At 40.9% G+C, this 15,572-nt stretch overlaps 2 protein-coding genes across 2 annotated transcripts; both read right to left on the bottom strand.

Moving 5' to 3' along the window:
- Positions 1-9,074: 9,074 nt before the first annotated feature.
- On the bottom strand, positions 9,075-9,747 carry LOC117539146 (procyclic form-specific polypeptide B-alpha-like; the record flags this gene model as incomplete). The annotated part of the gene is given in 3 exon segments (XM_034205166.1): positions 9,075-9,143; positions 9,145-9,200; positions 9,660-9,747. Coding segments are annotated over 3 exon segments (213 nt in total), but the record flags the coding sequence as incomplete, so codon positions are not given.
- Positions 9,748-9,751: 4 nt separating this feature from the next.
- Positions 9,752-10,556, bottom strand: abca4a (ATP-binding cassette, sub-family A (ABC1), member 4a; the record flags this gene model as incomplete). Its single annotated transcript, XM_034205167.1, has 2 exons — positions 9,752-9,866; positions 10,415-10,556. Coding segments are annotated over 2 exons (257 nt in total), but the record flags the coding sequence as incomplete, so codon positions are not given.
- Between the last annotated feature and the right edge of the window lie 5,016 nt (positions 10,557-15,572).

A 15,572-nucleotide genomic window follows, 5' to 3' on the forward strand; every position in this document is an offset into this window, starting at 1 on the left:
AAATACCTGTATTTCTACTTCTCACATGTTGAACACAAATACTTGTACTTTCTCCTTCTTACATGTTGAACTCAAATACCTGTACTTTCTACTTATTACATGTTGAACACAAATACCTGTACTTTCTACTTCTTACATGTTGAACTCAAATACCTGTACTTTCTACTTCTTACATGTTGAACTCAAATACCTGTACTTTCTACTTCTTACATGTTGAACACAAATACCTGTACTTTCTACTTCTTACATGTTGAACACAAATACCTGTACTTTCTACTTCTTACATGTTGAACCCAAATACCTGTACTTTCTACTTCTCACATGTTGAACTCAAATACCTGTACTTTCTACTTCTTACATGTTGAACCCAAATACCTGTACTTTCTACTTCTTACATGTTGAACACTAATACCTGTACTTTCTACTTCTTACTGTTGAACTCAAATACCTGTACTTTCTACTTCTTACATGTTGAACTCAAATACCTGTACTTTCTACTTCTTACATGTTGAACACTAATACCTGTACTTTCTACTTCTTACATGTTGAACTCAAATACCTGTACTTTCTACTTCTTACATGTTGAACTCAAATACCTGTACTTTCTACTTCTTACATGTTGAACTCAAATACCTGTACTTTCTACTTCTTACATGTTGACACTAATACCTGTACTTTCTACTTCTTACATGTTGAACTCAAATACCTGTACTTTCTACTTCTTACATGTTGAACCCAAATACCTGTACTTTCTACTTCTTACATGTTGAACACTAATACCTGTACTTTCTACTTCTTACATGTTGAACACAAATACCTGTACTTTCTACTTCTCACATGTTGAACTCAAATACCTGTACTTTCTACTTCTTACACTTTGAACACAAATACCTGTACTTTCTACTTCTTACATGTTGAACTCAAATACCTGTACTTTCTACTTCTTACATGTTGAACTCAAATACCTGTACTTTCTACTTCTTACATGTTGAACACTAATACCTGTACTTTCTACTTCTTACATGTTGAACTCAAATACCTGTACTTTCTACTTCTTACATGTTGAACCAAATACCTGTACTTTCTACTTCTTACATGTTGAACACTAATACCTGTACTTTCTACTTCTTACATGTTGAACACAAATACCTGTACTTTCTACTTCTCACATGTTGAACTCAAATACCTGTACTTTCTACTTCTTACACTTTGAACACAAATACCTGTACTTTCTACTTCTCACATGTTGAACTCAAATACCTGTACTTTCTACTTCTTACATGTTGAACTCAAATACCTGTACTTTCTACTTCTTACATGTTGAACACAAATACCTGTACTTTCTACTTCTTACATGTTGAACACAAATACCTGTACTTTCTACTTCTTACATGTTGAACACAAATACCTGTACTTTCTACTTCTTACATGTTGAACTCAAATACCTGTACTTTCTACTTCTTACATGTTGAACACAAATACCTGTACTTTCTACTTCTTACACTTTGAACCCAAATACCTGTACTTTCTACTTCTCACATGTTGAACTCAAATACCTGTACTTTCTACTTCTTACATGTTGAACACAAATACCTGTACTTTCTACTTCTTACATGTTGAACTCAAATACCTGTACTTTCTACTTCTTACATGTTGAACACTATACCTGTACTTTCTACTTCTTACATGTTGAACTCAAATACCTGTACTTTCTACTTCTTACATGTTGAACCCAAATACCTGTACTTTCTACTTCTTACATGTTGAACACTAATACCTGTACTTTCTACTTCTTACATGTTGAACACAAATACCTGTACTTTCTACTTCTTACATGTTGAACTCAAATACCTGTACTTTCTACTTCTTACATGTTGAACACTAATACCTGTACTTTCTACTTCTTACATGTTGAACTCAAATACCTGTACTTTCTACTTCTTACATGTTGAACCCAAATACCTGTACTTTCTACTTCTTACATGTTGAACACTAATACCTGTACTTTCTACTTCTTACATGTTGAACACAAATACCTGTACTTTCTACTTCTTACATGTTGAACACAAATACCTGTACTTTCTACTTCTCACATGTTGAACTCAAATACCTGTACTTTCTACTTCTTACACTTTGAACACAAATACCTGTACTTTCTACTTCTTACAGTTGAACTTCAAATACCTGTACTTTCTACTTCTTACACTTTGAACCCCAAATACCTGTACTTTCTACTTCTCACATGTTGAACTCAAATACCTGTACTTCTACTTCTTACTGTTGAACACAAATACCTGTACTTTCTACTTCTTACATGTTGAACACAAATACCTGTACTTTCTACTTTTTACATGTTGTAACTCAAATACCTGTACTTTCTACTTCTTACATGTTGAACTCAAATACCTGTACTTTCTACTTCTCACATGTTGAACTCAAATACCCTGTTACTTTTCACTTCTTACATGTTGAACACAAATACCTGTACTTTCTACTTCTTACATGTTGAACCTGTACTTTCTACTTCTTACCTGTTGAACACCAAATACCTGTACTTTCTACTTCTCACATGTTGAACTCAAATACCTGTACTTTCTACTTCTCACATGTTGAACTCAAATACCTGTACTTTCTACTTCTTACATGTTGAACTCAAATACTGTACCTTTCTACTTCTTACATGTTAAACTCAAATACCTGTACTTTCTACTTCTTACATGTTGAACTCAAATACCTGTACTTTCTACTTCTTACATGTTGAACTCAAATACCTGTACTTTCTACTTCTTACATGTTGAACTCAAATACCTGTACTTTCTACTTCTTACATGTTGAACTCAAATACCTGTACTTTCTACTTCTTACATGTTGAACTCAAATACCTGTACTTTCTACTTCTCACATGTTGAACTCAAATACCTGTACTTTCTACTTCTTACATGTTGAACACAAATACCTGTACTTTCTACTTCTTACATGTTGAACTCAAATACCTGTACTTTCTACTTCTTACATGTTGAACTCAAATACCTGTACTTTCTACTTCTCACATTTTCCAAACAGCTGGTTCCTTTAGTCTGAATGTGTGTTTGATGCGTGATCATTATTCTTTAGACCAGTGTTTCTCAAACTTGTTCATACCAAGGACCACTTAACCAATAAAAAAACACTCGCGGACCACCTAACTCCACAAATATCCAAAAACACATCGTTTTTTACATACGCCTGAAAATTGTACAAACAAGTGGCAACATGTGTGATGAAGGTGTTTATCTGGGTTATATCATGCAATCGAAAGTGAAACTTAAGCTCGCTCCATTGCGGAGATATTCCCGCGAGAGTGCGGAAAACTTAAATTAATAAATTAATTTAAAATGTGAAATTTTACCAATATACTCACGGACCACTAGGGGGCGCTAACGGACCACCAGTGGTCCGCGGACCACACTTTGAGAAGCACTGCTTTAGAGTCATTGCGTGCCTATTGATTTGAACACGATCCGTGTATCCATCATTTCCTGGTCTTCTCTAAAGAAGAGGGACCAATGGAAACGTTGTCATGTTGCCGTTGTTCAGCATGGTGTTCATGGTGTTCACGAGGTTCCTGGTGTTCCTGGTGTTCGTGGTGTTCATGAGGTTCATGATGTTCCTGGTGTTCATGGTGTTCATGAGGTTCATGATGTTCCTGGTGTTCATGAGGTTCCTGGTGTTCATGGTGTTCATGAGGTTCATGGTGTTCATGAGGTTCATGGTGTTCATGGTGTTCCTGGTGTCCATGAGGTTCATGGTGTCCATGAGGTTCATGAGGTTCATGGTGTTCATGAGGTTCCTGGTGTTCATGAGGTTCCTGGTGTTCATGAGGTTCCTGGTGTTCCTGAGGTCCATGGTGTTCATGAGGCTCATGGTGTTCCTGGTGTTAATGAGGTTCCTGGTGTTCATGAGGCTCATGGTGTTCCTGGTGTTCATGAGGTCCATGGTGTTCATGAGGCTCATGGTGTTCCTGGTGTTAATGAGGTTCATGAGGCTCATGGTGTTAATGAGGTTCATGGTGTTCATGAGGTTCATGGTGTTCATGAGGTTCATGGTGTTCATGGTGTTCCTGGTGTTCATGAGGTTCATGGTGTTCATGGTGTTCCTGGTGTTCATGAGGTTCATGGTGTTCATGAGGCTCATGGTGTTCCTGGTGTTCATGAGGTTCCTGGTGTTCATGAGGTTCATGGTGTTCATGAGGTTCATGGTGTTCATGAGGTTCATGAGGTTCATGGTGTTCATGAGGTTCATGGTGTTCATGAGGTTCATGGTGTTCATGAGGTTCATGGTGTTCATGAGGCTCATGGTGTTCATGAGGTTCATGAGGTTCATGGTGTTCATGGTGTTCCTGGTGTTCATGGTGTTCATGGTGTTCCTGGTGTTCATGGTGTTCATGAGGCTCATGGTGTTCCTGGTGTTCATGAGGTTCCTGATGTTCATGGTGTTCATGAGGTTCATGGTGTTCATGAGGTTCATGGTGTTCCTGGTGTTCATGGTGTTTATGAGGTTCTTGGTGTTCATGAGGTTCATGGTGTTCCTGGTGTTCATGAGGTTCATGGTGTTCATGAGGTTCCTGGTGTTCATGAGGTTCCTGGTGTTCATGAGGTTCATGGTGTTCCTGGTGTTTATGAGGTTCATGGTGTTCAGTGTTCATGAGGTTCATGGTGTTCACGGTGTTCCTGGTGTTCATGAGGCTCATGGTGTTCATGAGGTTCATGGTGTTCATGGTGTTCATGGTGTTCATGAGGTTAATGGTGTTCATGGTGTTCATGAGGCTCACGGTGTTCATGAGGTTCCTGGTGTTCATGAGGTTCATGGTGTTCATGGTGTTCATGAGGCTCATGGTGTTCCTGGTGTTCATGGTGTTCATGAGGTTCATGGTGTTCCTGGTGTTCATGGTGTTCCTGGTGTTCATGAGGTTCATGGTGTTCCTGGTGTTCATGAGGTTCATGGTGTTCATGGTGTTCATGGTGTTCCTGGTGTTCATGAGGTTCCTGGTGTTCATGAGGTTCCTGGTGTTCATGAGGCTCATGGTGTTCATGAGGTCCATGAGGCTCATGGTGTTCATGGTGTTCATGAGGTTCCTGGTGTTCATGAGGTTCCTGGTGTTCATGAGGCTCACGGTGTTCCTGGTGTTCATGAGGCTCATGGTGTTCATGGTGTTCATGAGGTTCATGGTGTTCATGAGGTTCATGGTGTTCATGGTGTTCAGTGTTCATGAGGTTCATGGTGTTCATGGTGTTCATGGTGTTCATGGTGTTCATGAGGTTCATGGTGTTCATGAGGTTCATGGTGTTCATGGTGTTCAGTGTTCATGAGGTTCATGGTGTTAATGGTATTCATGGTGTTCATGGTGTTCATGGTGTTCATGAGGTTCATGGTGTTCATGGTGTTCAGTGTTCATGAGGTTCATGGTGTTCATGGTGTTCATGAGGTTCATGGTGTTCATGGTGTTCATGTGTTCATGAAGTTTATGGTGTTCATGGTGTTCATGAAGTTTATGGGTTCATGGTGTTCATGAGGTTCATGGTGTTACATCTGTTGTGAGACTTGAACGTGAAGTTTAATAATAGTTGTCCTTCATTGGTTGAAGACACATCTACAGTTAGATCTTACCTGAATTATTATTAGCTAATGTTTACACCACTCATCCCCAAAGCTTTATGTTGAACTACTTGCTAACATTACTTGATATGTGCAGAAGAGAGGTGTACTACAGGAATATATGTGCAGAAGAAGAGAGGTGTACTACAGGAATATATGTGCAGAAGAAGAGAGATATACTACAGGAATATATGTGCAGAAGAAGAGAGGTGTACAGAGGCCCTTTGGGGACAAACCGCGGGGGGGAGAGACGGGTCAGAGACGCTATGATGAAATCTAACAAATGAGGACGAGCGTCCAGCAGAGAGACGTCTGAACCAATCAGCTGAGAGACGTCTGAACCAATCAGCTGAGAGACGTCTGAACCAATCAGCTGAGAGACGTCTGAACCAATCAGCTGAGAGACGTCTGAACCAATCAGCTGAGAGACGTCTGAACCAATCAGCTGAGTCTATTATAGGAAAATCACTACTTTTACCACTTTGTTTGCAACTTATATATATCAATATTCCAATGACTTGTAGACTCTCCTTGCACTATTATCTGTGTTATTGTGTTGCTCTGTTGGAGGAGCCTCAGATTGTCATGTGTACATATCTACACTGTAGCTCTGTACACATGACAATAAAAGCCTTGAATCATTATTAGTATTATCGTATTCCAATTATATTTAAATGTAAATACTGCTATATTATACAATATTTGTTCATGTTATTATAGTTTTCTTAGAATAGATCTGATTCTGATCATTATAACACTGTAAAAACTCTAAATCTTGCCCAGTATATGTGTCTCATATCTAGTCAGAATATGTCTACACCTGATATCAGACATAGAAGAAGAGGGAACACTGCAGTGAGATAGAGGGTCTTATTTTCAGACAATGCATCTTCCACTCTTGATACATCTTATTTTGAGTTGTATCTCAAATTAAAGAAGTTCTTTAAGCTGCTGGTTTTAGTCAAAGATGGTTCATCTTGCTTTAACAAATAAATCTCCAACTGACATCAGAAAACAGAAATCTTTTGAGCATTTCACGCGTATTTTGTAAAACAAAATGTCCTGATTCTGGTCAGATATAGTTCAAAATGAGTTTTCCAGCTGATCTCAAGATCTGATTTATCTAAATATTCCTTCTTATTTCAAGGAATCTAACCAAGCTAATGTTCACTTGTTCTATTGGCAGATTGTGTTACTTATTACAAGCGACCTGTTTTCGGACACAGGGTGAGCGCCAGAGTTTCTGAGGGTTATTAAAACATGAGGTTCCTCTGCAGGGACAGACCTCCAGAGAGAGAACTGAGTGACCCTGGGGGGGGGGGGCGCAGCTGCACAAACTCCCAGAGTTCAGAGCGGTGATCTCTGAGGACCCCCCCCCCGGTCATTAGACCTCGGTCTGGATTACATATTTTCAGACTTTTATTCCATGTATCAGGTTTCCAGCCTCGACCCTCAGCAGCTACAGTAGAGATGAGGAGAAGACCCACTGAAGTCTGTTCTGCTGCTACAAAAAGAACCGTCCAGAACTCTCAGGTCTTCTGGTCTGCAAATGAAAAATCATGCCAAGTATATTCCTCTAACTTCTAGTCAGAATACGTGGTGACACTCGATATAAGACCTGGTAACATAAGTCTTTTGTTTAGTAAAGGCATCTTGCGCATCTGTTTTAGTCAAAGTCTCTTAAGAACATTTTATTTGATAAGAAAATCTCCATCTAACATCAGAAGACAGCGTCTGAGCATTTCTGGCTTTTTCTGTAACAAATTCCCTAATTCTGGTCAAATATAGTTCAAAATAAGTTCCCAGCTAAATACAAGATGTCATTTATCTAAATATCACATCTTTACTTCAAGAAATCTCACCAAGCCATTCTGTACTTGTTCTATTTGCAGATGTGTTCACTTAAAGGTGGGGTAGGCAATTCCCTTCAGAAACACTTGTTATATTCCATGGAATGCTCTTAACGTCCCGATAGCAATGAATACATTAAATACTTTGACAATAAATACATAAAAACATCTCATCTGTGGAAGCCGTAGTACTGTAAAAAGCACGACCAATCATTTTAGCCGGCCCGGCTAAAGTAACTGGATGGCCTACCTGCCTGTCAGCCTTCCATCTGGGCACAAACTCATCTCGTGCCCTCATTGGTCATGTTCGTGTGTGTTGGAGGAGGGGCTCTGTGAGGAAGACTGAAGGAAAGGGCACATTTTGTTCGGCTGCATACTTTCAAATTCTAGCGCACTCGAGCTGGTTTCTCCGTTCCTACCTACCCTACCTTTAATACAAGCGGAAACCCCTTTTTTATTCTATATTTACTTGTTTGTGGAGCAGCCTTTGTTCCAGTGTGTCCCAGAGTCAGAACTGAACCTGGAGGAGTTCAGCTCCAAACATCTGGATCAAACTCCCAGAAACCTGCAGGTCCTTTTGAATTCAGACTGAAGACCTTCCTTTTCACGCTGCTTTGAATGGAACTATTCATTAGATGCGAGGCGTGTGGTGCAGTGGGTTGAGCGTTGGCGTTCGGATCAAGGGGTCACAGGTTCAAACCCCACTGCAGTCAGCATGTCGCTGTGTCCCTGAGACTCTTCACCCCAAAGTGCTCCTGTGGGGATTGCCCACAGTATTGAGTATGTAAGTCGCTTTGGATAAAAGCGTCTAACAAGTGACATGTAATGTGATAATTAGATAAATAATCAGCAAGATGCAGCAGAGGAATGTTCTGGATGCTCTTCACAGAGTTCAGGACTTTAACAGTCTAACCGTGGGAGGAAACTGACCCTGAGTCAGACCTGTCATTATCACTTTTATATATTTTATATTTGTAGATTATTTTCCATATTAGCAGACTGAACCCTGGTCCCAGAGGGGTCCGGTCTCTTCAGGTCCCTTCAGGTCTCATCAGGTCCCTTCAGGTCTCATCAGGTCCCTTCAGGTCGCTTCAGGTCCCTTCAGGTCTCATCAGGTCCCTTCAGGTCTCATCAGGTCTCATCAGGTCCCTTCAGGTCTCTTCAGGTCCCTTCAGGTCTCATCAGGTCTCTTCAGGTCCCTTCAGGTCCCTTCAGGTCGCTTCAGGTCGCTTCAGGTCTCATCAGGTCGCTTCAGGTCTCTTCAGGTCTCTTCAGGTCCCTTCAGGTCCCTTCAGGTCTCATCAGGTCCCTTCAGGTCGCTTCAGGTCTCTTCAGGTCCCTTCAGGTCTCAGTGTTAGCAGAACTGGATCAGCTTTAAGTCTTACAGTCACTTTTTAAAGTCTCAAAAACGTTTTCTTCCCAGCCTTCAGGTGAGCCCAACCTCCCCCCCCCCCCCCCCGCCCCCCCAGCCCCCCCCCTCTTTGTGGCAGAGATTAAGGAGCAGAGTGCAAATTAAAAACACAAAGGAGCAAATTCTCAGAGTGCAGTGAAGCTGAATAACCAGAACCTGAGAGACACCTGAACCTGGTTCTAAATCAGGACCTCATAGAGACCAGGTTCTGGTCCTGGTTCTGGTTGTGTTAGTGGTTCTGGTTCTGTTTAGTGGTTGTGGCTCTGATAGAGGTTCTGGTCCTGGTTGTGTCAGTGGTTCTGGTTCTGTTAGAGGTTGTGGTTTTGTTAGAGGTTGTGGTTATGTTAGAGGTTCTGTTAGAGGTTGTGGTTCTGTTTGAGGTTCTGTTAGAGGTTGTGGTTCTGTTAGAGGTTCTGTTAGAGGTTGTGGTTCTGTTAGAGGTTGTGGTTCTGTTAGAGGTTCTGTTAGAGGTTGTGGTTCTGTTAGAGGTTGTGGTTCTGTTAGAGGTTGTGGTTCTGTTAGAGGTTCTGTTAGAGGTTGTGGTTCTGTTAGAGGTTGTGGTTCTGTTAAAGGTTATGTTAGAGGTTGTGGTTCTGTTAGAGGTTGTGGTTCTGTTAGAGGTTGTGGTTCTGTTAAAGGTTCTGTTAGAGGTTGTGGTTCTGTTAGAGGTTGTGGTTCTGTTAAAGGTTCTGTTAGATGTTGTGGTTCTGTTAGAGGTTGTGGTTCTGTTAGAGGTTCTGTTAGAGGTTGTGGTTCTGTTAGAGGTTGTGGTTCTGTTAGAGGTTCTGTTAGAGGTTGTGGTTCTGTTAGAGGTTCTGTTAGAGGTTGTGGTTCTGTGAGAGGTTCTGGTACCTGAGCGGCTCTCCTGCAGCTCCTTCAGAGCGTGGGCCAGTTCTTTGAAGCCCTCCAGGTTCTTGTCGTTCTGGCTGTAGAGCAGAATCTTCTTGGCGTCGGAGAACAAGCGGGAGATTCTGGAGCAGAGGTCAGAGTTCAATAAAACACCACGTTATAAAGTCAGATATCATAAAGAATAAGAGAACTGACGGACGTTTGGATTTTCAGAATAAAAGTCTGTCAAATGTAAGAAAGAAAGTTCATCTTTCTAAATTGAAGCTTATTTTCAGAATAAAAGTCTGTCAAATGTAAGCAGCTGAAGTTTGAAGAACCACAGTTTGAATAAATCTGTTGAAGTTCAGAGAGAGTCCATCTTTAAAAAACGACTTTACTGTAACATTTAAGATCAAATCAGACTTTCAGAATAAAAGTCTATGTAATATATAGTTCGTCTTCAAGTCGAAATGAAGGGTCAGCTTTACTCTTTCATCGTTAACTTAATTCAAGCTGATTTTCAGAATAAAAGTCTGTAAATGTAAGCAGCTGATGTTTAAAGAAGGTTCATCTTTCTAAATTAATATTTTTCAGAATAAAAGTCTAGTGTGTTTTAAGTCAAAGGGTAATCTTTACTCTTTTATCGTTTTCTAGATGAATACAGATTGGATTTTCAGAATAAGAGCCTTACATGGAGTCGTTGAAGTTGCCCACGACCCCCGGACTCTCTCCAGGCGTCGGGCTCCTGAAACACGGGTTGTTGGCGTTGCAGAGGATTCCCTGTAACCATGGCAACGTGCCGGCTGACGGCATCGCCTTGTTGGGGAAGTGACCTGCAGATACACAGGAAGTGACTCTCTTACCAAAGTAAAAGCATCGACAGACACACAAAAAACATTCCCCGTCTTTACTTTAGCTTAGCGGTGGTGAAGTCATGTGACCATGCTGAAGGTCCTTTATAACCTTTAGAGACACTCTTTAAAGTAGAGTCACTACATACTGATATACACCTGAACATCAGCAGGAGAGGACTCTTTAAAGTAGAGACACTACATACTGATATACACCTGAACATCAGCAGGAGAGGACTCTTTAAAGTAGAGACACTACATACTGATATACACCTGAACATCAGCAGGAGAGGACTCTTTAAAGTAGAGACACTACATACTGATATACACCTGAACATCAGCAGGAGATGACTCTTTAAAGTAGAGACACTACATACTGATATACACCTGAACATCAGCAGGAGAGGACTCTTTAAAGTAGAGACACTACATACTGATATACACCTGAACATCAGCAGGAGAGGACTCTTTAAAGTAGAGACACTACATACTGATATACACCTGAACATCAGCAGGAGAGGACTCTTTAAAGTAGAGACACTACATACTGATATACACCTGAACATCAGCAGGAGAGGACTCTTTAAAGTAGAGACACTACATACTGATATACACCTGAACACCAGCAGGAGAGGACTCTTTAAAGTAGAGACACTACATAGTGATAAACACCTGAACATCAGCAGGAGAGGACTCTTTAAAGTAGAGACACTACATACTGATATACACCTGATCATCAGCAGGAGAGGACTCTTTAAAGTAGAGACATTACATACTGATATACACCTGATCATCAGCAGGAGAGGACTCTTTAAAGTAGAGACACTACATACTGATATACACCTGAACATCAGCAGGAGAGGACTCTTTAAAGTAGAGACACTACATACTGATATACACCTGAACACCAGAGGAGAGGACTCTTTAAAGTAGAGACACTACATACTGATATACACCTGAACATCAGCAGGAGAGGACTCTTTAAAGTAGAGACACTACATACTGATATACACCTGATCATCAGCAGGAGAGGACTCTTTAAAGCAGAGACACTACATACTGATATACACCTGATCATCAGCAGGAGAGGACTCTTTAAAGTAGAGACACTACATACTGATATACACCTGAACATCAGCAGGAGAGAACTCTTTAAAGTAGAGACACTACATACTGATATACACCTGAACAAGATATACACCTGAGCACTAGCAGGAGAGGACTCTTTAAAGCAGAGACACTACATACTGATATACACCTGAACATCAGCAGGTGAGGACTCTTTAAAGTAGAGACACTACATACTGATATACACCTGAACATCAGCAGGAGAGAACTCTTTAAAGTAGAGACACTACATACTGATATACACCTGAACAAGATATACACCTGAGCACTAGCAGGAGAGGACTCTTTAAAGCAGAGACACTACATACTGATATACACCTGAACATCAGCAGGTGAGGACTCTTTAAAGTAGAGACACTACATACTGATATACACCTGGACATCAGCAGGAGAGGACTCTTTAAAGCAGAGACACTACATACTGATATACACCTGAACATCAGCAGGAGAGGACTCTTTAAAGTAGAGACACTACATACTGATATACACCTGAACATCAGCAGGAGAGGACTCTTTAAAGTAGAGACACTACATACTGATATACACCTGAACACCAGCAGGAGAGGACTCTTTAAAGTAGAGACACTACATACTGATATACACCTGAACATCAGCAGGAGAGGACTCTTTAAAGTAGAGACACTACATACTGATATACACCTGAACATCAGCAGGAGAGGACTCTTTAAAGCAGAGACACTACATACTGATATACACCTGAACATCAGCAGGAGAGGACTCTTTAAAGTAGAGACACTACATACTGATATACACCTGAGCACTAGCAGGAGAGGACTCTTTAAAGCAGAGACACTACATACTGATATACACCTGAACATCAGCAGGAGAGGACTCTTTAAAGCAGAGACACTACATACTGATATACACCTGAACATCAGCAGGAGAGGACTCTTTAAAGTAGAGACACTACATACTGATATACACCTGAACATGAGCAGGAGAGGACTCTTTAAAGTAGAGACACTACATACTGATATACACCTGAACATGAGCAGGAGAGGACTCTTTAAAGTAGAGACTCTACATACTGATATACACCTGAACATCAGCAGGAGAGGACTCTTTAAAGTAGAGACACTACATACTGATATACACCTGAACATCAGCAGGAGAGTACTCTTTAAAGTAGAGACACTACATACTGATATACACCTGAACATCAGCAGGAGAGGACTCTTTAAAGTAGAGACACTACATACTGATATACACCTGAACATGAGCAGGAGAGGACTCTTTAAAGTAGAGACACTACATACTGATATACACCTGAACATGAGCAGGAGAGGACTCTTTAAAGTAGAGACACTACATACTGATATACACCTGAACATGAGCAGGAGAGGACTCGTTAAAGTAGAGACACTTTAATATTTGATATATCTTTGATTGACAGCTGGTCAACACGTGCAGCTCGTGAACACGTGTTTGATGGAGGTGTTTATCTGCTGCAGCGTTAGAAGTTCACTTGAAGTCTGCAGGTAGATAACGAGGCTCTTCATTATCAGGGGGAGAAGGCCGGACCGACCTTTGACCCCCCCACCCCCCGCTATCAGAGGGGCTGCAGGAACCTTTAAGACTGTCGACTGCCAACAAGCGTTTTCTAATCACACAGATTAGATAAGAGAGGATTCATTCTCTCCCACACACACACACACACACACACACACACACACCACACACCACACACACCACACACACACACACACACACACACACAACACACACACACACACACCACACACACACACACACACACACACACACACACACACACACACACACACACACACACACACACACACACACACACACACACACACACACACACACACACACCACACACACACACACACCACACACACACACACACACACACACACACACACACACACACACACACACACACACACACTTTGATCTACTGGTCACAGGGGGTCTTCACAGGTAATAAACAGAGTAACGCAGGACTGAATAAAACTATTAAATAAATCAACAACAAAAAGTGAAAAATGTTCAAAAATATAAAAAGTGTCATGTTTTTTTCAATCAGGATCAAAATCCAGATTCTAAAAAGAAATGCATAAATTAAAAGACAATATATATATCTGTAAAATATGTGATTGAATGAAAGAGCTGTGTTTAATTTTACGAAATCTAAAAGTTAATTCAAGTTAATCTTGGTATCATTATCGTTCACAGTTTTCTGTTTGGTTAATATCTGATTCCCTGAGAGCCAATCACACGGCCTTATCGGCTAACTGTCTTTATCCTCCGATGATAATCTGCACATGATTCCATGAACAACTCCGAGTGTCCTGCAGGTCAGATAGTTCCTCTAATCGCTTCCTGAAAGTCCATTAAGGACGTCTCCGCTATTTCACAAGAGTGTGTGTGTATGTGTGTGTGTGTGTTATGTGTGTGTATGTGTTATGTGTGTGTATATATGTGTGGACTTGCCCTCGCGTTACTTCTACAGAAACGTTTAAACCCAGATGAATTAAAGTTTTGTTTCGATGGTTTCGCCCCCGCGGCAGCCTTTGTTAGACTCCTATTTAATGATGGATGTTTTATATGGTGTGGTGTGTGTGTGTGTGTGTGTGTGTGTGTGTGTGGTGTGTGTGACTCAACCCGTCTTATTATCTGTAATTCATCTCCTCTTAGTTCCCCTGTTTTTGCCAGCCTGCGGGGGGGTTTGTGCTGAAGTGAACTCTTTAAAGCGAGTTTCAACACGTCGGCTGAATCACCGCTCAGAAATCTCTGCTTCAGAAACAGGATGACCCGCCCCCCCTCACGCACTGAGGATTTACAGATGTGAGCTTTAAAGAGTCCTCTCCTGCTGATGTTCAGGTGTATATCAGTATGTAGTGTCTCTACTTTAAAGAGTCCTCTCCTGCTGATGTTCAGGTGTATATCAGTATGTAGTGTCTCTACTTTAAAGAGTACTCTCCTGCTGGTGTTCAGGTGTATATCAGTATGTAGTGTCTCTACTTTAAAGAGTCCTCTCCTGCTGATGTTCAGGTGTATATCAGTATGTAGTGTCTCTACTTTAAAGAGTCCTCTCCTGCTGATGTTCAGGTGTATATCAGTATGTAGTGTCTCTACTTTAAAGAGTCCTCTCCTGCTGATGTTCAGGTGTATATCAGTATGTAGAGTCTCTACTTTAAAGAGTCCTCTCCTGCTGATGATCAGGTGTATATCAGTATGTAGTGTCTCTACTTTAAAGAGTCCTCTCCTGCTGATGTTCAGGTGTATATCAGTATGTAGTGTCTCTACTTTAAAGAGTACTCTCCTGCTGGTGTTCAGGTGTATATCAGTATGTAGTGTCTCTACTTTAAAGAGTCCTCTCCTGCTGATGTTCAGGTGTATATCAGTATGTAGTGTCTCTACTTTAAAGAGTCCTCTCCTGCTGATGTTCAGGTGTATATCAGTATGTAGTGTCTCTACTTTAAAGAGTCCCTTCCTGCTGATGTTCAGGTGTATATCAGTATGTAGTGTCTCTACTTTAAAGAGTCCTCTCCTGCTGATGTTCAGGTGTATATCAGTATGTAGTGTCTCTACTTTAAAGAGTCCTCTCCTGCTGATGTTCAGGTGTATATCAGTATGTAGTGTCTCTACTTTAAAGAGTCCTCTCCTGCTGATGTTCAGGTGTATATCAGTATGTAGTGTCTCTACTTTAAAGAGTCCTCTCCTGCTGATGTTCAGGTGTATATCAGTATGTAGTGTCTCTAATTTAAAGAGTCCTCTCCTGCTGATGTTCAGGTGTATATCAGTATGTAGTGTCTCTAATTTAAAGAGTCCTCTCCTGCTGATGATCAGGTGTATATCAGTATGTAGTGTCTCTACTTTAAA

The sequence above is a fragment of the Gymnodraco acuticeps genome, unplaced genomic scaffold (assembly GCF_902827175.1).
Source record: "Gymnodraco acuticeps unplaced genomic scaffold, fGymAcu1.1, whole genome shotgun sequence".
Lineage (NCBI taxonomy): Eukaryota > Metazoa > Chordata > Actinopteri > Perciformes > Bathydraconidae > Gymnodraco > Gymnodraco acuticeps.